Source organism: Gobius niger, assembly GCF_951799975.1.
Source record: "Gobius niger genome assembly, chromosome: 14".
NCBI classification, from domain to species: Eukaryota; Metazoa; Chordata; class Actinopteri; order Gobiiformes; family Gobiidae; genus Gobius; species Gobius niger.
Window position 1 is genome coordinate 22804879 of NC_136865.1, and position 22827 is coordinate 22827705.

The 22827-nt window shown below is 41.7% G+C and overlaps 3 protein-coding genes across 4 annotated transcripts; all 3 read right to left on the reverse strand.

Annotated features, from left to right (window-relative positions):
* Positions 1–2781: 2781 nt before the first annotated feature.
* Positions 2782–7231, reverse strand: LOC306973483 (free fatty acid receptor 3-like; the record flags this gene model as incomplete). The annotated part of the gene is made up of 2 exons (XM_079570407.1): positions 7176–7231; positions 2782–3712 (listed from the first exon to the last, which is right to left on the reverse strand). Exons 1-2 carry the CDS (start codon positions 7187–7189, stop codon positions 2782–2784), a joined length of 945 nt encoding a protein of 314 aa, XP_079426533.1. The 5' UTR covers positions 7190–7231.
* A 2822-nt stretch (positions 7232–10053) lies between these two features.
* Positions 10054–11070, reverse strand: LOC306973484 (free fatty acid receptor 3; the record flags this gene model as incomplete). Its single annotated transcript, XM_079570408.1, has 1 exon — positions 10054–11070. One exon carries the CDS (start codon positions 11068–11070, stop codon positions 10054–10056), a length of 1017 nt encoding a protein of 338 aa, XP_079426534.1.
* Positions 11071–14571: 3501 nt separating this feature from the next.
* tekt2 (tektin 2 (testicular)) lies at positions 14572–20450 on the reverse strand. 2 transcript variants are annotated; one of them, XM_079570990.1, is made up of 10 exons: positions 20413–20450; positions 18735–18902; positions 18472–18597; positions 18197–18402; positions 16874–17017; positions 16690–16804; positions 16509–16616; positions 15164–15307; positions 14958–15037; positions 14572–14873 (listed from the first exon to the last, which is right to left on the reverse strand). In XM_079570990.1, exons 2-10 carry the CDS (start codon positions 18885–18887, stop codon positions 14648–14650), a joined length of 1302 nt encoding a protein of 433 aa, XP_079427116.1. In that variant the 5' UTR covers positions 18888–18902; positions 20413–20450; the 3' UTR covers positions 14572–14647. The 2 variants fall into 2 exon arrangements, with proteins under 2 accessions (XP_079427116.1, XP_079427117.1); XM_079570991.1 differs by lacking the exon at positions 20413–20450 and adding an exon at positions 19030–19061 and having other exon boundaries at positions 18735–18891.
* Positions 20451–22827: the final 2377 nt, after the last annotated feature.

A 22827-nucleotide genomic window follows, 5' to 3' on the forward strand; every position in this document is an offset into this window, starting at 1 on the left:
AGTGCCACAGGAAGCAGTGACGCACAAGCTGACCTGATAATCAATGACGCAAAACAAGTACTTAGGGGAAACGATAAATATATTTTAATTTCATTCAGAACAGTGTCTGAATCATGGGGTTGGTCCGGCCTATAGGTTCAGGAGCATCATGTGGCCAAAGAGACTTGACTTTACCTAAATATTATTGAAACTTTGTCGACTACAACTAAATTAAAAGTAGTTCATGACAAAACTATGAACAAAATCCTCAGATACGGTGAGTTAAAAAAGTATCCGTAAGGCAACGTATAAACTCTTAATGTCAAGAGTCAGATTTAAATTACAGCATAGGCCAGTAATGCCAAACTGTAATGGCTCCCGTTGAAAATGTTCAAGACTTACATTGGAGAATTTGCTGCTGATTGGATCAAGCGCGCCTCGTTTGAGCCAATCACAACCAAGTCTCAAAATTTGTGATAATAAAACAGATAAATATTGAGTTTTGTGTTAATATCAATATGCGAAGAACGCTCTTCTCTGGTGGTCATGGTCCTCATGGCGGAGCTGACATTGCTGTAATACCACACCCTTGTGGCCAGGGGCGACTCCAAGAGACACTTGGAGGCATTGATTCTAATGAGATTTCAAACGCCCCAAAAACGGCTTAAAAGCCTGTCTCCAAAGAGTTTTTCTTTTTCTAAAAACCGCTACGACCCACGTGACCATGCTGGGGTAGGTGAAATATTTTTAACCATGCTAGTTTTTGTTAATTGGCCTAAAATTTTGATGCATTTTCAGTGCATTGACTGGCTTCAGAGCCTGTCAATCAAGCTCTGGAGCTCAGTGGAGGCTCCGCCCGCTCCTCGAGTGCAGGGCTTCCCGCCTTTTTGCCCTTTTAAGGAACAGGCTGCGTAGCAGGAGATAGAGCGGCCATTAAAGAGGGGGTATTATGCAAAATCGACTTTTTCAAGCTTTACATCATGTTATTATGTCATTCCCTCATTAAAAACATGCATGAAGTGTTTCCTTGGCACATTCACGTGTTTTTGAGAAATCTGTAAAAACTCTGATGGCGGCCATTTTAGGGATAGGTTTGCCTGAGTCCTCCTAGGAACGCCCCCACCTCCTGGAGACGCCTCCGAGCTTTCGTCACCAGCCGAGTAACCAACCACTGCGCCTCAGCAGAACCCCCTCCCCCCTGATGCCACAGACAGCGTGTGGAGGGGGCGTGTCGGAAAGGGTCAGGGGTTCTTAAAGAGACAGAGGCCTATTTCAAGACATTCACTACAGCCATTTTGAGAGAGCAATTTTATACAAGGCAGTTCTTCTAATTTACTGCATTTACAGACCAACAGAAGGTTTCGTCATCATTGTAGTGTGATATAGACTGGTGCTATGTGATTGAAAAAAGCATAACACCCCCTCTTTAAGGTTCACACAGGACCCTTTACAATGAATGGGAACCCGCTCATCTTTATTATATTATATCTATCGTTAATATGTAGCAGCAAATCTAAAAAAATATTATTGACATGTTATTGACAAAGAATAATAACAAAAGTCAGCAAATGCCCACTCACACCCATAATGTCAGGTGATTGGGTCGAACCACCCAAGAATCGTGTGACCGTTTTGTGAAACACAAGGATTTCCGCAATTCCCCACTTTAATGGGAAATCAACTGTATCCATTTCTGGCCACAATCATTTCATCTTAAAGAATCAGAATTGTTTTATTGCCATTGTCATGAGCAGGTTCACAGCTAGGAATTTTTTGTGGTTCAGTCGTGCAACATGAAACATAAAACATACAACACATAGATAAATAATAAACTATAGGACTATATGGGCTAGCATGAGAAGATTCAATTTAAACTATGATAAAGACAACACCAGTTTGACATGGAACGACAGCATGAGTTTATTCACAGATGTGCAGGTGCGTTAAGTGTGAGCAGCAGATATGACTGTGGACAGACCACATATTGCAATAGAGCAGTGCAATGGCTGGAACAGGTTATTCGTTCATGAGTCTGATGGTGGAGGGTAACAACTGTTCAAGCGACTGGAGGTTTGGGTCTGGGTCTTGGGTCTCAGCAGCAGCACAATACGCTGCAGTCGATGCTTGTCCCGGTCTGTAGCGCCAGGGAACCACACTGTGATGGAGGAGGTGAGGATGGACTCGATGACGGCCGTGTAGAACTGGACCAGCATCTTTATCGGCAGCTTAAGTTTCCTCAGCTGCTGCAGGAAGAACATCCTCTGCTGGGCCTTCTTGATGAGGGAGCTGATGGTTGGCTCCCATTTGAGGTCCTGGGTGATGGTGGTGCCCAGGAAACGGAACGAGTCCACGATGGAGATGGGGTGGGAGAGTCGGTCAGGGTGAGGAGGGAAGGTGGGGCTGTGTCTTTCCTGAAGTCCACGATCATCTCCACTGTCTTCTGTGGTTGTTGTCCACCTCTCTCCTGTAGGCGGACTCATCACCGTCCGAGATGATCCCGATGACGAGGGGTGTCGTCCGCAAACTTGATCAGTTTTACGGACTGGTGACTGGAGGTGCAGCAGTTTGTGTACAGAGAGAAGAGCGAGGGGGAGAGAACACAGCCCTGAGGGGACCAGTGTCCGAGGCCAAACAGATATTAATCCTTCAGAAAGTAATCCACAACATTCACATAGGTCTAACATAGATCTATACCTGCACTTTTAAGAGGATTACATTTAAACTTAAGATAATTTACTGCTATAGCAAAAGGTAGTTCTTTTTAAGGCAGTGCCAAAGATCACATTGTCTCTTTTTTGTATTTCAAACATTGTTCAAGTTCTGTGCAGCAGGTTTTTGACACTTCAGAATGTGCATTTTGGCCATGATGCTTTTGCAGCATCTCTTCAGCATCCCTCGCACGGCCGCTGACGAGAAGTAGAAGATGATGGGGTCTAGACAGGCGTTAAAAGTACTGGACAACAGCGCTACGTTCCTCCATTCCTCGCTCTCTTTCCGGGCAAACCCGACCACATGGGACACGTTGTACGGCCCAAAGCACACGGCGAAAACCAGCAAGGTCCCTAATGCGAGACCTATCGCCCTCAAGCGCCTGCGCCGGCTAATGTTCGGCAAACGCGACAGGATCAGGATGAATTTCACATAACAAAAGGTGCAAATCAAGAATGGGACGCAAAACAAGACCAGAAACAGCTCTAGACGAACAGGTAGCACGATGGAAAGCTCATCGGGGGTAAACTCCAGGTAGCAAGAAGCCGGGGTGCTGCCATTTTGGATTTTAGCAGTTGGCATGATGTAGACGATGCTGAGATTTGTCAAAGTGACGATCCAAAACATTACGCTTGCCCACGCTGCGTAACGCGGCCGTCGCCAGAGGGAGTATCTCAACGGGAAAGCCACGCCCAAATACCTCTCCATGGCAACAGCGGTGAGCAATAAGGTGCTGTTGTAGATGGTGACGTAGAAAATAAATCCGGTGACGGGGCACAGCCAAAAGGGAAGGGACCAGGTCATGTTGTCCAGGGCTTCCTTCATCTTGAACGGCAGAAAGGCGAGGAAGATGAGGTCGGACACGGTGAGGTTCAGCAGCAGGACGTCGATGGGCGTGGGTTTGCGGGACACTTTGCGGCAGAAGGTGCACAGGGCCAGGATGTTGGACGGGACGCCCAGGATGAAGGTGAGGATGTAGCCCACCGACAGCAGGCCGCTTTGCATGGTGCAAGAGGTGTCCGAGCTGGGGAGAGAATGGATGAAAAGATCAATAAATATCGGGTTTGCAAATGTCTCCCCACAGCAGATGATAGGCTTCAGCAGTTCATTATTAGAGCTAAACTTGGGGCCGAAACGTAAGACTTAACGAAGCATAATTCAGTGGTGCCATTTATTCTTCCTTTAGAGTAGCAGCATTTTCCTGTATAGATGTTGGGATTGAAAGTGTTCTACTGTGATCAAATACTTTTACGTGAATGATAACTCCAGCATTTTACATTTTGTTATTGGTTTGTGATTATGGAATGTGCCACTACCGGAGTAAATGCACTGCCTGACCAAAAAGAAAGAGTCACCACCTGAATTAGACTAGTTCTTATCTGGGTTTGCTGCAGTTATTCAGGTCTAGATTCAGCAAAACTATGGGCCTCTTGTGCCTGGCGCAAGGACAGCACAAACTCTAAAGGCTATGGTTATCTTCCTAGTGGCGCAGCTGTTGTGCTCTGTGCCTGTGCCACTTGCGAGAGAGCGTCCCTTATAACAAGAGAAGAGGTCGACTGATTTCCTCGTTTACATCGCGCTGCCTTGTGTTCTTCCTTAAAGGGACTATATGGAGTTTAAAAATGTTAAAGTTCTGTATTTTCCTCCCCCTACATGTTCCAGCAATGCCCTAAGGTGTAGAGCCCAGACCTGTTCACCACAACTGCCTCTAAAATCCTGCACTGTCACTCACTACTTTGGGCTTAATATAGAAGGTGCAGTTACAAGTATGAGCTGAGCTGGCAGTAGTGAGTATAAAATGGCCAACTTGCATCTAGCCTCTTCAAGCATTATAGGCTATCACAGGTCAAACTAAAAACTTTATTAACCCCCATCGTGAGTTAAACAATGAGAGAAAGAGATAAACAGCCGGTCCCGCTGTGGCGCAGGTCGGCACTCGCTCGGCCGTAATTGTGTTAATGCGACCAAAACAAAAGCACATATTTCCCCCACAACCCTCCTCTCCCGGCCGCGGAGTCTAGTTGGAGGGAAAAAGCTGTTTTAACATCACTATTGGTCGTGGGAATGAGATCAGCTGACGACCTCAACATCCTGAATGACCAGGTTGTTCCATCAATGGATTTATTTTTCCCTGATGGCACGGGCATGTTCAGAGATGACAACACCAGGACTCATCGGGCTCATGTTGTGAAAGGGTTGTTCAGGGAGCATGATTTTTACACATTACACCCCCAGTGGTCACACTCTCCCATCAGCACCTTTTGAAACTGCTGTAATCAAAGCTGAAGATGGTCCAACCAAATATCAGTGTGTATGAAGTGTGTGACCACTTTTTTCAGGCGGTGCAGTTCTGTCGAGAATCCCGAGCTCTAGTTGCTGACATTTAGTGATCAATGAGATGAATCAAAGGGAACTTGAAGTGTCTTGCTCTGGGACACGACAGCCTCAAGTGTGAATTGAACCTGTGACTCTGCATGAAAGACAAGACTTGCTGACAGCGCCGCCGACGTCTCCAAAACTGAACTCCCCTAATGTTCTTTTTTTTCTTCACTAAAACAAACATGGATGCAAGAAATTGCCTTAAAATGATATAGTCACATTAACCTCTGAACCCACGCCTCAACCAAGTGCATTTTCTGCAGTTCAGCTTTACTCAAATCCACAAAACTCATTGAAAATGGATCATTTTCCTCGCGTTGTTGCCACGTTGTCGGCACTTTTTTTCATTGCTTTTTTAAATACGCTTTTGTCCCATCTTTGCCACATTTTCATTGCCTTTTTGTCACATTTTTGACGCGCTTTTGTTGCTAATTTGACACTTTTTCCGAAAAGCTTTTAGATTTGGTGAATGACAAACTGGAGAAAATGCACTTGGTTACGGCGGGGGTTCAGAGATCATTAAATGCACCTCTCACTTCATCAATTTAATACATATATTTAAAGTCATGACACTATTTAAACATGTATCAAGCTCGCTGTCACAACAGGACATTTTTCCCTATTTATGTACAGACTTTGCACAAACAGGAAACAATTTAGTCTTATAGTTTGTTTGGAGTTGACTATAAATCTGCTGTGCTTACATTAACAAGGAAGGAAATAAATACAGCTTGTTTTCCACATACATGTGCTCATTCTCGAGTTTCTTTCTTTAAATCATACGTTATTTCTTTTGACTTGCCCTCGTCTCACTCGTCTCTGTTTCCTGTCGCACCGTTAACAGTGAGTGGCTGAAGTCAGTGGTGGAAAGTAACAAAGTAAAGAGCACAAGTACAAGCAAAAAGTACAAATTATAGCTACTTTTACTTTACTTATGTACATTTTATGATGGGTACTTTTACTTCACTACATTTTAGAGCCTGTATCTGTACTTTCTGCTCCACTACATTTTTAAATTGGGTTAAAAGTATTTTATTTTCAAAGTGACCTTTACAATGAACTGGTTTAGTCTCAGTTTAGACTTGGTTTAGTGGTTCACTCCTTTAGACCTTGTTTAGATCTGGTGTAGACCTGGTTTAGACCTGGTTTAGACCTGGTTTAGACCTGGTTTAGACCCAGTTTAGTCCAGGTTTAGACCAGGTTTAGTTCCTGTTGTTGACCTAAGTTAGTGGTTTACTCCTTTAGATCTGGTTTTATTCACATTATTAAAAAAAAATAAAAAATCCTGCACACTCTACTTTTACTTTTTGCTTATAAAGTACATTATATAATCCATACTTTTATGCCTTTACTTAAGTACATTTTTTAGTCCTGTATCTGCACTTTTACTTTTACTTTACATAAGAATACTTCTTCCACTTCAGCCTGAAGTGACATTACCAACAAAAGCTTTGACATATTAATAGCTGTTTAAACATTACTGCGCAGCGTCCCCGTGGGGCATAAACAGTCATTGAACTGAAGTGTTAAAATAACGTCCTTAAATGTCATTACATTTGATCTCAACTGATATTAAATCGAAATTTCTCTCAAAATGTTAACCTCGCTCACCTCTGTTTTACTCCAGTTTCCAGGTCAAAACACATTCAGTTGCAGGTTTTGCTGAAAATTCCTGCAAAATTTGAATCAGTTTTATGGAAATATTGCTCAAAAGTTTCCTTTGCCAGTTTCTTCATCATTTCGCTGTTCAGTGGATGGTACAAATGTTTGGATAATGCTTGTTTTATCTGTGCTGACGGATTCAAATGTTTGTTTAAGCATCGAAATTGAATGAAAAACATTACATTTGACTTGCTGCTCCCTAAACACTGCTGTACTTTTAAGACACAAACTTTATTAACCCCAAAACAATTCATTTTTCAGCTGTTAATAACATTTCAGTCACACATGAATGCATCAAAGCCACATATGTTAAAGAAGTAACTTAGATATCACAGTGCAATTGGTAAAATAACTTATTTTTTATGCAATGGTTAGAATTGTTTTTCCATCAGCAAAGCAAAGAAACATCACAAAAATCTTTTATCAATATTATAAAATAGTCTCACCTATTGTCAGGCATTACATATTTGGTAATCCATCCCCTTTATGAGTCCGATCAGCAGCTCCTCCATGTGGTAATCTGAGGGACGCTGCTCTGAAACTGAACTAAAAATGTCACGGCAATGAAAAAAAAAAGAAGAAGACGCCGGAAATTTAATATACTCCCCCTTTGCCTTTTCAAACACACAGAGAGAGACAGAGAGAGGGAGAGGGACTTTTCGCCGCAGTTGTAAACACGATTAATCTAGTCGAGCTTCCTAACAATGAACATATGGCACCACTGCAATGTTATAAGTTTACATTAGAGTTTATAGCGTCCCGTGACTTTATATTCCTCATCTCGGACAGATAGAGTAAGGCAAAGCACATATGATACTATACTGAGATGGGTCTTATTGCAACAAATAATAGTTCTTCTCTGAGACACTGGTGTATTTGTCTAAACACTAAGATAAGATTGAGAACATTGTTATATCGTAAAAGAACAGCCGGTCAGCGTCTGTGAGCTTCCCATGCGCTGAAAAAACATATAGTAAAATGTTATAGGCCTGGCATGTCAGTTCACAGAGATTAATACATGGTCACCACTGAGCAAACATTAAAGTCGGGGTTAGGATTTTAGGAACAAAGGGACACTTGAGCGGACATGAGAACAGCAACCACAGAAAAGCCATTAGTTAGACGGCAATTCCCAAACAAATGCATGGTGAAGCAGTCCCTGTGTTAAAGTATGGTGAGGTACGACATGTCTGTTTCATGGCATTTATATAATTACTCTGTTTTGTCTTTTCTCATTAACATATAAGATCACAGGACCAAGATTATGCGCTAATTTGTATCGAAGGTAAAATCTGAAATGATCTGTATGTTTATTAATGACCTCAAACTTGGCTTTGGCATCACCTAAATGTGGTCAATGGGTTAACAACAGCTGAAAACAAAACGACTCTTTCATAATTTGGGTTGCTTGATGGCTTACAAAATACATTAAGCAGGCTAACAAAATCTGAAAAGTTTTCCGGACTAGCCTACTGGGTAATTGTTAGCTAATTGTTGGTATAAAATGCCGCTTCAACTTTTATTTCTATTATATAGGGTGACCAGATGTCCCAGTTTTGAATCCCATGTCCTAATGGATTTCTCCAAAACCATTGATTTGTCCCACTTTTACTCAGTCTACGTCCCAGGTGTCCCATTTTTTGGCTAATATAGTCCAAAATAACACACTTGACATGATAATGAAAGTCAATTGCAAGTATAAACCAATTGAATATCACAATGCTAGCATCGCCTTGATCGATAGTTAACAGTTTTACCATTCACCGTGGGAAAAGACAGCCAGTGTCATGCCATGTGTCCCAGTTTTTTGATTTGAAACTCTGCCACCCTACTGTTATAGCAACCAGCGAAATAATTTAATCCAGGTTTCGATTCTTGTCAAACCGACGCAACCAAAAGTGTGAGCATTAAAGCCAACTGTGTATGATGATGTGTTGAAGCCAAACTGCTCATTTTCTAACATTTCACTCAATAAATGGAATAAAATACAAATACATCAAGTCAATCAACACAGCTGGACATTTCTAGGCTTAGATGGACGACATTAATGGACAATCATCAAATTCTCTTCTTTAAGGTTGCACAGTCGCCATGAAACACCAAGGCACCAATCAGAAAAACAAAAAAGATCAAATTAATTCATTAATTTTGAAGCATTTGTTTTATTTACAGGTGAACAAAAACCTCATCCGTCTGTATGTTGGTGTAAACTCGCCTCTTCTCGATCCCGACAGGTACCTTTGCTGGGAGCGGGACATCCCCAGCTGCTTTGCTTTACAGATTGGACAAATATGAGGTTTCAATACATTAGGTCACTCCTCCAAATGCTTTAAATGAAAAATTTCTTTTGAATTTATGCATTGAGTTTTAGTTGAACGAAAGAGTTGATTTGTTTCTTATGACGTTGCAACATACAGTACATATAACCTGAAATCTTCCATAATGTGCCTTTAATGTTAACATTGTATTAGTGTATTAGTGATGGGATTTACGGCTCTTTACTGGGAGCCGAGTCTTTGGGATCTGTTCATTTCAAAGAGCCGTTCAAAACTCTGGCTCTTTTAATGTAAAACTTTCAATAACACCAGCAAGATAACTCACAATATCAAAGACACGATCGATAAAAGGCTTTTTTTTTTATTTAATTCATCTAAAGTCACAATGGGAATGATATTTATGCTTTGAAAAACATGTTTGTGTATCAAATCTTGCGCCACATCTGATAAAAAAAAGGCTGAAACTAAATTTTTAGTGCATTTAGCTTTGACTTTAGTGCAAAAAGTTTACACTTGTCTTTCCCGCTCCATTGTTGTGCTGATTATTGTGTTAGTTTGGGGGAATTGTGGGTAAAATTGACTGAAAAAAGATCTATTCCTTTTCACAACTGAGAACCATTCACCTTAAAGGGACTATACAGAGTTTAAAAATGTTAAAACTAAGTATTTTCCTCCCCCTACATGTTCCAGCCATGTCCTAATGTGTAGAATGAGCCCAGACCTGTTCACCACAACTGCCTCTAAAATCCTGCACTGCCACTCAAAAAGGTGTTACTTTGGGTCTGAATTGCCGTCATGCACGAGGTTAATAGAGGACCTGCAGTTACACCTATGACCAGAGGTGGCAGTAGTGAGCATAAAATGGCTAACTTGCATCTAGCCTCTTTAAAGATCCATTCTTGGTTGTTATAAACACCACATCACTACAACTGTTACGAGAACTATAGTTTTATAATCAGAAAGTGTCCATTGTGCTGGTCCTTTTCTCAGTTGAAGTCTTGTAATTCAATGCCTAATTGTCTCATCAAAGTCAATACATTTCCTAAGTTCACATCGTCCTTTTTGCACAGTCTTCCCTCCTGGTTTTAGTCTCTGTGTCCTGTCCTTTCCTTTTCTCTGATTGTTTCTCATACAGTCCTGGAAAATGTTCCGCTTTATTTTTGATCACACTCTGTCTGGGGCCTCGTTGGCTGAAATGACTCTGCCTTCCGCAGATCCTCCCCATGAAGCCTCTGGGCACCGCCGGCGACAGCATCAGCATCACCGCGGGCTCCAAGAACACGTTGCAGACGCTGGTCAGCATGGCCAAGCTTCTCCACTCCACGTCCGTGTCCAAAGCGAAGCCGACGATGTGCGACGCGTTGTAAGGCGCGTAGCACACGATGAAAACCGCCAAGGTGGACAGAGCGACCGTCAGAACTCGCTTCTTCCCCAGCGGTCGGAGATTGGAGCGCCAGACGAGCACGACGCAACGCAAAGTGCAGAAAGACGTTATGATCAGCGGCACTATGAACAAAAGTATGGCCATCTCGAACCGCAACGGGAGCAGAACTTCCAATTGGGTCTCGTTGAAGGTATCGTAGCAAGCCGCAACGTCACCTTCAACGGATATGAAGTTGGCGCCGCCTTCCGCTGCAAGTCCAATCCCAAGATGGACGAACACGATGGCCCACAAAGCGGCGCTCATGAAACAGGAGAGCTTAGCGCGCCGGTACATTTTGTAAATGATCGGAAAAGCGATGCTGAGGTAGCGCCCGACGGTGACGGCGGTGATGAACAGGCAGCTGCCGTACACGGACGAGAACAGGAAGAAGTTAAAGATCGGACACACCAGAGCGGGGAGTTTCCAGGTGTGTAAAGTTTCGAAGGCTTTAACGGGAAACCAAGCCACGAGGACCAGGTTGGCGACGCAGAGGTTCAGAGCGTAGACGACGTTGGGGGTGGCGCCGCGCTTGCGAGCCTTTCGGACGTACACGAAAAAGACCAGGATGTTCGAAGGGAGACCCAGCAGGAAGGTGATGCAGTAGATGGTGATGGCCAGGCAGTCTTTGACCAAATCTGACATGGTTGGTTCCACCGGTCAAGCGCAGTTACAGTCAAAGATCCTTTTACATGTTGAGGTTTTGGGGGAAATCTGAGAGGAAAGTAACACCGGGGATCATGACGGTGGAACACTTGGACCAGTCACTTCGTTTGTAGTTGAGATGTGGTCCTCTAAAGTCCATTTGGAAATCTAATTCCAACGTCAATGACCTGGTAATGGCTTAAAGTATATCCTGATTGCTCCAAACTTTGCTCAGATGTTTGATCTTCAAGCGCTTAATGATCAACAGATTTTCAGCAAAAGCTTCTCACTGTTGTTTCAATGTTGAAGGACAGTTTCATCTTGTGGTCAGAAGCTTCAAAGGTTTCATGCTGAATGATATATGAAGAGTGCAGTACCAAGATATGAAAACGGTACATGTTCCATTAATGTTGGTAAATGGTCTTCAGTTTTTGCCGTTTGTTCTGTGCCGTGGCAAAAACACCTCCTGGGCAAAAGAGGTTTGTCACAAAAGGCCTTGAAGGGAAGAGTTAAATAGTTTGATTTAGGCTGGAAAATTAGAGCAAAAGTCCTCCAAAAGTTAGTAAAAAATAGTTGAATAATCTCATCAAAATAGCCTTATCGCCCATGAGGTCAATGCTCATGTGCAGAGATTGTCCATAATGTATGAACTTGCCTTGTAAATCCAAGTTTGACGTCCTCTGGTGAAAAAAAATCTCGATTTGTTCCTTTAACTCTCTCTACTAACCCTCTCTGTTGTGCCCATTCATAGCCTCCAGAGCCCGCAACTCTTCAATGAACGATGGTCATCAAAAATGTAGGCGTTGTCCCAGCCTGGAGTGGGCATGGCAGGGGCACGTCCCATACGACATCAGGAGAGCGATAAGGGTTCGCGCTCATGCAGAATTACGGCTCATTACCCGGCACCGGGAGACCTAAGTGCCCCCATCCCACAGAGAAACTGACAGGTAGCATGTGGGCACTTAAGTGAAATGATTCGGTATGAGTCAGGCTTTAAAGCGTAGACCACAGACAAGACGGATAGGGCAGTAAAACTATAAAAGTCTATATGGGCCGATAGAGGGAGGGCGTTTACTGTGATTTGTTTGTGACACTAAGACACTTCTCGAGGGTTAATGGCACAGAATAAAAGGCAGAGCAGGTGCGTCGTTAAAGCTCTGGGAAATAATGAAGACAAGCATTATCTGCAGAATGAGTTTACTGAGAAGATTACTTCCAAGAAACAGGAATCATTGACAACCTATCCTCAATTGGCACCTTTTAATGTTTGCCCAGGACTTGGCCTCATTAGCTGAAGTAAAAATCAATGGTAATGTATTTGGTAAGAAAACACAAGGCTACTGTTCAATTTAATACAATCTATTGGGATGATGCGGTGAAGATTGCTCGGTACAAAATAGAGGAGGAAAAAGGTCATGGATGTTTTTGCCTTTTGTGCGACTTTAGACTTGAACTTGGACCTGGATCAAGAGTTAATGCTTTAATCAAAAGACCCAAATATCTGCATACACTTTAATACATGTGTTCATTTAAATCCTAATCCGCTTGGTATTCTCACAATGGTATAAAATGAAGTAACACATCTCTCTTTTTTCAGCATTACCATATTGTTATTCCATCATCAAAGACATACCTGGAGTTTTCATTTCTTTGTATAAGACACAAGTGGGTAAACATGCCTGTATCTCCTTTTTTAAACCATTATCTAATTTCGGTTTCAAGGCTGTATTACTTTGACAAGCCTGAAAAATCCACAAGGACCTTTCAAAAATACTGTCCTAAAGATCTATCCAAACAGACAAATGGTTAAGAGCCAAATCACCCATTTATTGTGGAAAAAAACGGTAATTTTTGCATGAACCGTGTCTGCAGCCTGACTCCATTATCACACTCTCATCTGATCAAACAATTCTGCTCCCTCAGACGCCGTCATTAAAGGTAATGGTCAGTGAGAGCAGTGAGCGAGGAGCAAAAACAAGTGTAACATTTATGACAATATGAATACTCAAACCCAAACGACAGCACACTGACAAAACCACAAAATACACAGGAACATGAGGAAACAAACCACTAATTAAGAATCGTTTAACTCATGACATTTGTACTTGATTTGTATAAAATTGAACCTACATCAGAGAACAATGTTACATGATTCTTTTTGATCTGAACCTGATTCACATTTGAAAGCCAACCAGACAGCTTTGATCAAATGTTGCAACACTGGCGCCGGTTTGGGAGGTGCATGATTAGTTTACCATGTGGATAAAACCCATCTGCTTTAATTTGTTTTTGTAAAGTGTTAATTAAAGCCACACCGTGTGACATATAGTAACATACAAGGATTTTGAACTGTACTTTGTGTATGTTTTCAGCGATGGAAAACACCTCTCTGCCAGGAAAAGTTACGAGAAACGTTTGTTACTGTCTGGCTGACTTTAAAGCAGTACAAAGTAACTCTTGCCCCTTCTTCTTTGTGGTTCCATTAGTGTGTGTTGGTGACTCCGGCCTGTAAGCAGGAAAGCTGCAATTGTGGTTTTCTGGCCAGAGACACCAGGGGGAGATGAAAGACCCCCCAATCATCCCATTAACACTTGTATTACCCCTAGAAGGAAAGGATTTATTAAGGTGAACAAGTTACTTAGTACTGCTTTAAGGAGCACGTATTGCTGCAACATTTAGGCTATAGATGTACAATTTCAGAAAAGTTCTCTATAAACACGGAGCCAGCTCAGTAAATGTATGCGTCTACATGGAGCCGCTCATGGGTGTAAAACCACTGCCAGGCCTGTGTGTGGCGCTGTGACGCTACCACAAAGACTGCAGACTGTAACTTACTGGGATGAAAGCAAGAACAGTGCAGTGAATATGAAACTGCTCAATGGATTTACGATATACAGGAGAAAGGAGGAAGTGAATTTATGCTTCAGACGTCACGGGACTAAAGCGGAAATGTTGTCAGTGAACGGACTTTTACTGTCAGTCCAAAAGCACAGACTGAATGTGGTGCTTTTTTCCTCTGATGATGACGCCTGTGGCTTGCCGTTAAGCAGAAGAGTGGAGATACAAGGTCAGTAGATTATTGCTAACAAACACAACACTGCCACTGTGATGTCATTGTTTTAGGAAAAGTTGGAATGCCAATTTGAGATCTTTCCTTTCTGGGGCCGAGCTTGGGAAATAATCATTGACTCCGTGTGGATGGGGCCTTGAATATGACACATTAGACACAATTGTTGCTAAACATGGTTAACACAGTTATATTTAAGATTTTGCTTTAGAATTTACTCAGATTTTTTAGTTTGACCATTTTTGCTGTTTATAGTTTCACTTCCTTATTGGATACTGACAGGAAGTGACATAGATAGAGGCAAGCACTTCCTGTCAGTAGCTTTTAAAAAACTTTTCTCCCCAACATTTCTTCATTAATTTGCTATTTCTTACAACAGATGGTATTCATATTAAAGCATTAAAAGCTGTCATATGCACTTTAAGCTAGAATGTTCCGCAGAGTGGCTTTAAGAGCACACTGTTATCCTTCTGTGTTGGTGTAAATACTGTACACGGTGTCATCGCTGTCCTACTGAGCCAGAAGCTGCAGGTGTCTCCTCCCGCTGGAGTTGGTGAGCGGGACAAGGGGCACAGGGGGTCTCTCTGTAGTCGGGATGGGAGCGGCCGGGGGGAGGGTGGGGGCGAGGCGGGTCCTGGTGCCGAGGCTGCGCTGCTCCAGGGACAGGGCCTGCTGCTTACGGGACAAGTTCTGGAGCATCCGAGTGTGGTGCAGCTTCAGCCTCTGCAGGGAGTTCCTGATGTAAAGAATGGAGAGAGTAGATTAAAAAAGAGTGACAGAATAAACATTTTATCTCATTCCCAGAGAAACATGAGCTCACTGTGCTTCTGCAAGCTTCTGTTTGAGAGACATGATTGTCGATTCGAGCTGATTGACTTCATAAACAAGTCCGTGCTGAACCTAAAAATGAGAGAGAGACAGTGTGATCAAATACGTTATTGCAATTAACAAGCCAGAGAGTTTCTTTCCAGGGTTTTTGTGAAACTTAGAGATGATCTGGTAAAGGTAGACTAATATCTACTGTACCTCATCTCTGCAGAGGTCCATGCCGGGCCGGTAGGTCCTGTTCTCCAGTCGAGTGTGGGCCAGCTTCAGGGACGCTGTTTTCGCCTGCAAATCTGCGTCCAGTCCTTTTATGTCTCCCTCCATCTCCTCCATCTCCCTCTCAGTCTGACAGCAAACATTAAAGTGCATGTGACAGGTTTTAATGCTTTTGAAAATATGACTTATTTAGAAGGATAACATCAGTTGCATAATTATCATTTTTTTTCAGTGAAGCAGCAATTTTAATGAAAAAATGTTGGGCAGAAATGTTAATTTTATTTGAATTTTTAAGCTGCTGACAGGAAGTGACATAGATGAAGGTAAAGCTCCACAGCAGTTTCACTCATTTCCCATTGACTGAACATGATCGGCACGGCAACTGTTAAAATGGTTTACCTTCATCTATGTCACTTCCTGTCAGTGTCCAATAAGGAAGTGAAACTTTAAACATCACAAAAACATCACAAAAACATTACCCAAATCTAAAAAGTCACAGCCTATGGGCCAGTGCAAAGCCTGAAAGACCTGCAAAACTCATCTAAAGTGATCTTTTTCCTCATATTGTTGCCGCGTTGTCACACATTTTCGGGAAAAAAATGTGTCACTTTTCTGTCGCTCTTTTGTGGCCTTTTTGCATTTTCATCACACATTTTTGTCACTTTATCTTTGCTTTTTTTTTGGTCATGTTTTTGTCGCTCTTTTGTTGCATTTTCATGTTGACACTTTTTCCAAGAAGCTCTTAAATTTAGGTAAAGCCAAACAGGAGAAAATGTGCTCGGTTCAGGTGGGGTTAAGAGGTTATTTTTTTTTAATAAAATAAGGCCCTGACCCAAACGTTATCCCAAACCAAGGCCTAAACAAACTTGATGATGGGTTGTGGGACCATTGCACTAATACAATTAAAACCACCAACCCTTAGTGAACAAGTTCTGTGCAAGTGAATAATAGGCTTCATAAATTATAGGGCTACTTTATATTATTTCTACGATTCTATGGAGAATAAATTATTTCTTTCATTAAGTATCTTTTATATTTTGCAAAGCACACAAGATATTTTCTTTTGGGGGTACGGGCTAGTTAACAAACAAATGAATCCACAAGGGAAATTGCTGTCAGTAGTTTTATCTTGGGATTCTTTGTCAGCGAGTCATCAGTGGACCTTCTACAATTCATAAAGTTAAACATCACAAAAATGGCCGAACTAAAGAAAACTGGGTACAATCTTTAGCAAAACTAATGTCTAATGTATCATATGTGCTTTAAAGACAAAGTAATGCGTTACAAATACTACATGTTCATGCGTAACATTGCTATAGATTCCACTCACATTTCGTATTTGCCACTCGAGCTCGTCCCGGGCCTGCTCCTCGTTGTGAGTGCGTTTCCTGAGGGCGAACTCAGTGGCGTTGCGCTGTTTGTCCAACTCATTCTGCAGCTACAAACAATAATACAGTTTTAGTTTAACCAGCACGATTGAGTAGCATGTTGTAGGGGAATGTGTCCTCTACCTGTGCCAGGGTGAGTTTGATCTCCTCTCTCATTTGCTGGGACAGGTGCATGGCCTCCTCCGCTCGGGCCACGTTGTACTGACTGAACTGAAGCCACTCCTCGGGGGTACAGGATCTGACACAAAATATGAACCGTTTTATTTTCTTCTATAACAAAGGCAATAGTCCCTTTAAACACACACACCCTGAGGGGATCCTGGCGGGGTTGGGCTTCAGTGATATTTGTGGGGATTTTCTCGTGAGGGACAAACAGGACTCGTCGATATCCAGAGCGTCCAGTTTGTTTTGCAGGTCTGCCGTGAGCTGCTGACGATTTTCCTGCAACACACTGACAACCAAGGCACATCGAACCAGGGGCGCATCCAGGTTCATGACAGTGGGGGCCCAGTGGTCGCACTTGATTATGCTGCCGATGTCTTTATTAAGGCTTTATACTAAAATTGAGTTGAATTTATGAATTTATTCCTATTCAGGGTGTATTCATCTATTGTAAAATGTAATTAAACATATAACATAGCACAATTAGGGCTTATATCGGCTAAAAAAAATGTATTGCAATATTAGGTGTTGTAATATCTGTGTCTTAAAGCAGGTGTCATAGCATGTTACGGTTTTTTACTCATTAATTGTCCGTGAGAGTAAATACTACACTGACAGAAAAGACAAAGAGAGAGAGGGATATTACATCCAATTACACAATGGAGATTTTTTTTTTCCACTCAAACTTGGCTGTAAATACTGTTTAAGTGGCGCTAGCTGCAATTAGCTTTGCCTGTTAGCCTGTTAGCTTCTTCTTCGTGATCCCATTAGTGTGTATTGGTGACTCCGACCCGGTGCAGGAAAGCTGCAAGTGTGGTTTTCCCCCCCCGTCACCCCATGAACACTTGTATTACCCTCAGAGGGAGTACGAAAAGGATTTATTAAGGTAAACAAATTAGTTAGTACTGCTTTAAAAGGCCACAATATATTGCAAAATTAGTTTTTCATCTGACTGATTTTATTACTAACTCATCTTAAAGCATGTGGTTGTAGTACTTTTCCTAATATAGTTAAATTTTATCCTTGTTTTAGTTCTGATTTGGTGTTTTATGAAGTCTTGTTTTCACACAGTTTGCAGAAAAATGTGTGTTTAAATGGAATGGGGCATGCTGTGTTGGAAAGGTTTGGTAAAGTATCACGAGAATATTGTTTTTGCAGTATTGTACCACATATCACTCTTCCAGCAGTAAAAAGCTCTATATTTTCTTTCAATAGCCTTTATTTTCAGGGGATAAATACATTTTAATGGTTATCCTTTCAGCCAACTATCTATCTATCTATCTATCTATCTATCTATCTATCTATCTATCTATCTATCTATCTATCTATCTATCTATCTATCTATCTATCTATCTATCTATCTATCTATCTATCTATCTATCTAAAAATTATATGAAAATGTTTGAAATCAATGTTTTATTATTGTTTTCTGGTTAACGTTCATCATCCGGTGGAGAGAGCTGGTTACCACAGGTGTTCGAAGGCCTTATCTATGAGCTGCTGCAGGGTCTGCTGCACTCGTTCGATGAGAGCCACCTCCGCCTTCAGCTGATCGTGAGCTGGGTCCAGGACGAGCTCGTAGCCCCTCCGCCCCTCCCTCAGGGTCAGGCACTCGGTCCCCACCTCCAGAGGGAGCACCGTGGCTGCCAGCGCCTGCTCCGTCTGCTCCTTACACTGTCAGCATGAGAGGACAGTGTCAATAACAGTTTGCCCAAACACTGGAGGAAATATTACATGATTTACCAAAGTCAGAGCGTCCATCTCGTCGTCAACTTTCCTCGCACAGACTTCCAGAGCGTCTCTCCACTGAGAAATGTCCCAGATTCTGTCACTGAGGCGGCGGTTTGTGTCTGTCTCATCCCAGTCCGTCTACACAGAGAGAAACGTGAAATTTTATCCTTGAAGACACAGTATAAGAAGTGAGGGTAAGCTAAACATGATCATCTCAAAACAATGAGAGAGAAATGACAGTGAGTGTTTTGTGTCTCATTATCATAATGACGTACCTGGCAGGTGGTCTGATTGCGCAGCGCCCTGCCCTCCTGTCTGAGGAAGTGGGACACATGTCGCTCGTGCTGTGCGGTGCTGGACAGCTCCAGGTTGTTACTGGTCCACTCCGGGACACTGTGGCGCAGCGCGGGCTTCACAGGGACAGACATCCTCCTGGAAAAGAACTGAGATATGGTTGAGCCAAACCAAGGTTAGAATAGAAGGATACCAATATTCCCACCGGATTGTGTTCTGTTAAAAACCTCTTAAAGGAACAGGCCACCGTTTTTCCATACTGAGATATGTTCTTACCTGAGCTTAGACGAGTTGATGCGTACCTGTCGAGTCTTTGTGTGTGCGCTCAGTCACGCAAAACAACCCAAAATGTTGTTAGCATTTGGCCTCTCCCAGCATATTCCTATACATGCTTTTCAGTCATGTGACTTTTGTTGTTATGGCGGCCATTTTGAACACCGAAGTAGAAGTATGCAGTACTACAACATGCAACAATATCTCTATTCAGGATATAAATGACAACTGATTGACAGCGACATTCTTATGTACTCTTAATCATTGCTCAAGAAGAAAACAGTAAAAACACGGCCCCAGAGACGCACGTTTATGTGAAGAAACCAGTAAGTCAGAGGCGTTAGCATGCTACTGGTATGCTAATGGTTAGCATTTAGCTCAGCTCTGACCTCTCTAAGAGAAAGCCCTGAACCACACTCCAAACCTTGGATACAACATGTGACAGAGGTCAGAGCTGAGCTGTTACTGTAGTGTTTCCTCAGGGTTCATAGATGTGAGTCACACGTGTGTTTAACGTGTTGAAGCCAGTGACAGTTGGTTGATGACAGTTGCTAACCGGTAGCATGCTAACCTCTTGAGCAGCTTAAACACTGACTCAAACTGAAACTCTGTTGACATGACAAACTGTAAAAATCACAGAGAACGGTTTTCTGTATTTTCACTTTGATGTGTTCATTTAGTCTTCAAAGGGAAGCAGATCTTTAGTAAATCCTGCTGTCGCAATGATTACGAGTAAATGAAAATGACACTGTCTTTCATTTTCATCCTGAGTAGAGATATTGTTACATGTTGTAATGTTGTTTTTGGTCACATATTTGTCGCTCTTTTGTTGCATTTTCATCCTCGTTTTCGTCTCATTTTTGTTGCCATTTTGAAACTTTTTCCAAGAAGCTCTTAAATTTAGGTAAAGCCAAACAGGAGAAAATGTGCTCAGTTCAGGTGGGGTTAAGAGGTTATTTTTTTATATATAAAATAAGGCCCTGACCCAAACGTTATCCCACACCAAGGCCTAAACAAACTTGATGATGGGTTGTGGGACCAATAGACTAATCCCAGTTCTGCACAAGTGAATAATAGGCTTCATAAATTATAGGGCAACTTTATATTATTTCTATGATCAAGTATCTTTTATACAGAAGCACACAATATATTTTCTTTTGGGTACGGGCTAGTTAACAAACAAATGAATCCACAAGGGAAATTGCTGTCAGTAGTTTTATCTTGGGATTCTTTGTCAGCGAGTCATCAGTGGACCTTCTACTATTCATAAAATTTCTGTTTTGACAAAGTTAAAGCCTGTTTAAATTTCAGACAAAGCAGAAAAAACACTCCGAAAACTACAAAATTGACAGAAAAGCATTTTCCTTTAGTCCATGTTTCACTCACCGCTGTTCGCTGAACGTTCCCACAGACAGAGCTGGTGTTGGTCTCCCCTGGCAACCCTCTCTAGGCAACCAACCAACACAACGTTAACTCTCTACTTAATAATTCACAACACTAATGTTTTATGGTGAATTTGACAGGTTTGTATGCTTTTGTAAATAGAATACTTAAGTTTGATGGGATATTGCCGGCAGGAAGTATTCATTACAGTTTTTACACAGTGGCAAGACAAGTTAAAGAGTTACGTTAGGACAAAAGTGAAATAAAACTATCTTAACCTGGTCTGAACCTTTACCTGAACCGAGAGCACTTTCTACAGTCCAGCTTTACCCAAATATTAAAGCCTCTCGACTGGAAAGCAACAGTGTAATGCCTCATTTGAAAGCGAAGACCAACAAAAGTGATTGTAGCTTTTTTGTCACGTCGTCCCTGCGTTTTAATCACATTTTGCTCATGTTTTATTGTGTTTTTGCCACGTTTCTGACACGTTTGTCACATTTTTGTTTGTGTTTTCATCCTCGTTTTTGTGGCATTTCTGTTTCTTTTCTGGGAAATTTTTGTTGCTCTTTTTTGTTAATTTTTCATTGCTTTTTTGTCGTGTTTTCGCCACATTTCTTCTATTTTTGTTGCTTTTCCAGCACATTTTTGATGCTCTTTTGTTGTGTTTTAGTCACTTTATGCTTTTTTAAAAACTTTTAAATTTGGATAAACCAACCAGGAGAAAATCTGCTCAGTTCAGGTGGAAATTAAAAGGTTATAGTTATTAATAAATGAGCAACACAAATGTCTTGAAGGAACAGGCCACCGTGTTTCCATACTGTACAAGTGTGCAATAAGGGAAGATTAATTGTTCTCCCACCGCACTTGTTAACATCACTCTCATACAGAAATAAAATAAACCATAGTTATAAAGACTTATTTATTGTATCAGAGTTAGTCATGCCAGTGGTTATTTTCTCCATGCTGCTGTGGTGACTTTCAGTGTAGACAAAAGCTGGTTAGTCTTAGTACCACTTCCTCCGGTCCGCCCTCAGCACAGTCCTGACCAGGCTGCAGTTATTAGTATGGTCCTCTGCCCTGCAAACGTTCCCGGATTGTTTTTGCGTCTTTCGGGGCAAATTACAAATGAGAAAATCATTCAAATAAAACCTTTACATTTCAATACTATCCATATCAGTGCATTAAACCAGTGATCTCTTCATCAGATATACAAACAATCGATTTAATGCCCATTTAAAACAATTTATACAGATATTTTTTTCTTTTTTTTTTTTAAACGTGGGAACTATTTGCAAGAGCGCTATCCCAATTACCTGAGCTACGTTAGTCTCCAACAGGCTTCATATTAAGGCCTTGGAATAAAATCACCTCCTTTCTGTGCTATCAAACCTAAATTTACAATAGTAATAACCTCTGTAGAATATTGGCAGCTTTCGAAAAATCTAGTATGAGTGATCCAGTGATGGGAAAACTAAAAAGCAAAAGATTGTACATTCTTAAATGGCTAAAGATGGGAGATCATAACACAAAACAGCATTTGCTTTTATGCATATTTAAACATAGTCCTTACTAAATAAATTAAATGACAAAGCAAAGTAGAGCTATCAGTTCATTCACATTGAGTAGTTTCAAACGCGCCAACAAAAAAAGTGAAAAAAAATCGATGGGATAGTCCAGGAATACTTATTAATATATTTGTAAAGCTGACCATGCAGACCCTATTTCAATTCAAACGGCCACACAGAGGCACTTGAATTCCTAAAAGCAATAAAAATAATAATTAGGGCGGCAAAATACAGCGACAAAACATAGTTATCGCTTTATTAAAGAGACTATATGGAGTTTAAAAAATGTCAAAATTATGTATTTTCCTCCCCCTACATGTTCCAACGATGTACTGGTGTTACTTCGGGTCCAAATTTCCGTCATGCACGAGCTTCATATAGAAGGTGCAGTTACATGTATGACCTGAGGTGGCAGTAGTGAGTGTAAAATGGCTAACTTGCCCCTTTAAAGCTGCCTGAAGCGATGTCTTTTTGAATTTTCTTTTCAGTAGGTGGAGTAGTGAACTCTTTATGGACACTTAGAACAAAAGCATTCCATTTAAAACTAATGTAGTAGTACTTTTTCCCCCCACAACCCTTGAACGCCTCAGCCTCTCCTCCGGTGCCGCTTTGCTTTGTGAGGAAAGAGAAGTGACAGCTCCTGTGGATTAATAAACAAACGTATTTCAGCTGCATCAGAGCAGATCCTTGTTTACGGTGCAGGGGGGCGTGTGGGGGTGAGGGTGTGTTGGGGGGTGTGCTGTGAGGTGAGGGCATGGATCTATTAAAACAAGCGGGTGAGGGGGGTGCGAGGTGCAGCGCTGGTCTTCTACAGTTCGGTGCCAGACTGACAAAACGGGATCGCTTAGAGCAG

What these genes read in the sequence shown, in the direction of transcription:
- tekt2 (XM_079570990.1), bottom strand. Translation starts at nt 18,887, where the DNA reads ATGTCTGTCCCTGTGAAGCCCGCGCTGCGCCACAGTGTCCCGGAGTGG. An exon ending in GCAATCAGACCACCTGCCAG is followed by an intron (nt 18,598 to 18,734) that starts GTACGTCATTAT and finishes CTCTCTGTGTAG; the next exon opens with ACGGACTGGGATGAGACAGA. An exon ending in TCGAGTGGCAAATACGAAAT is followed by an intron (nt 15,308 to 16,508) that starts GTGAGTGGAATC and finishes GTTTGCTGTCAG; the next exon opens with ACTGAGAGGGAGATGGAGGA.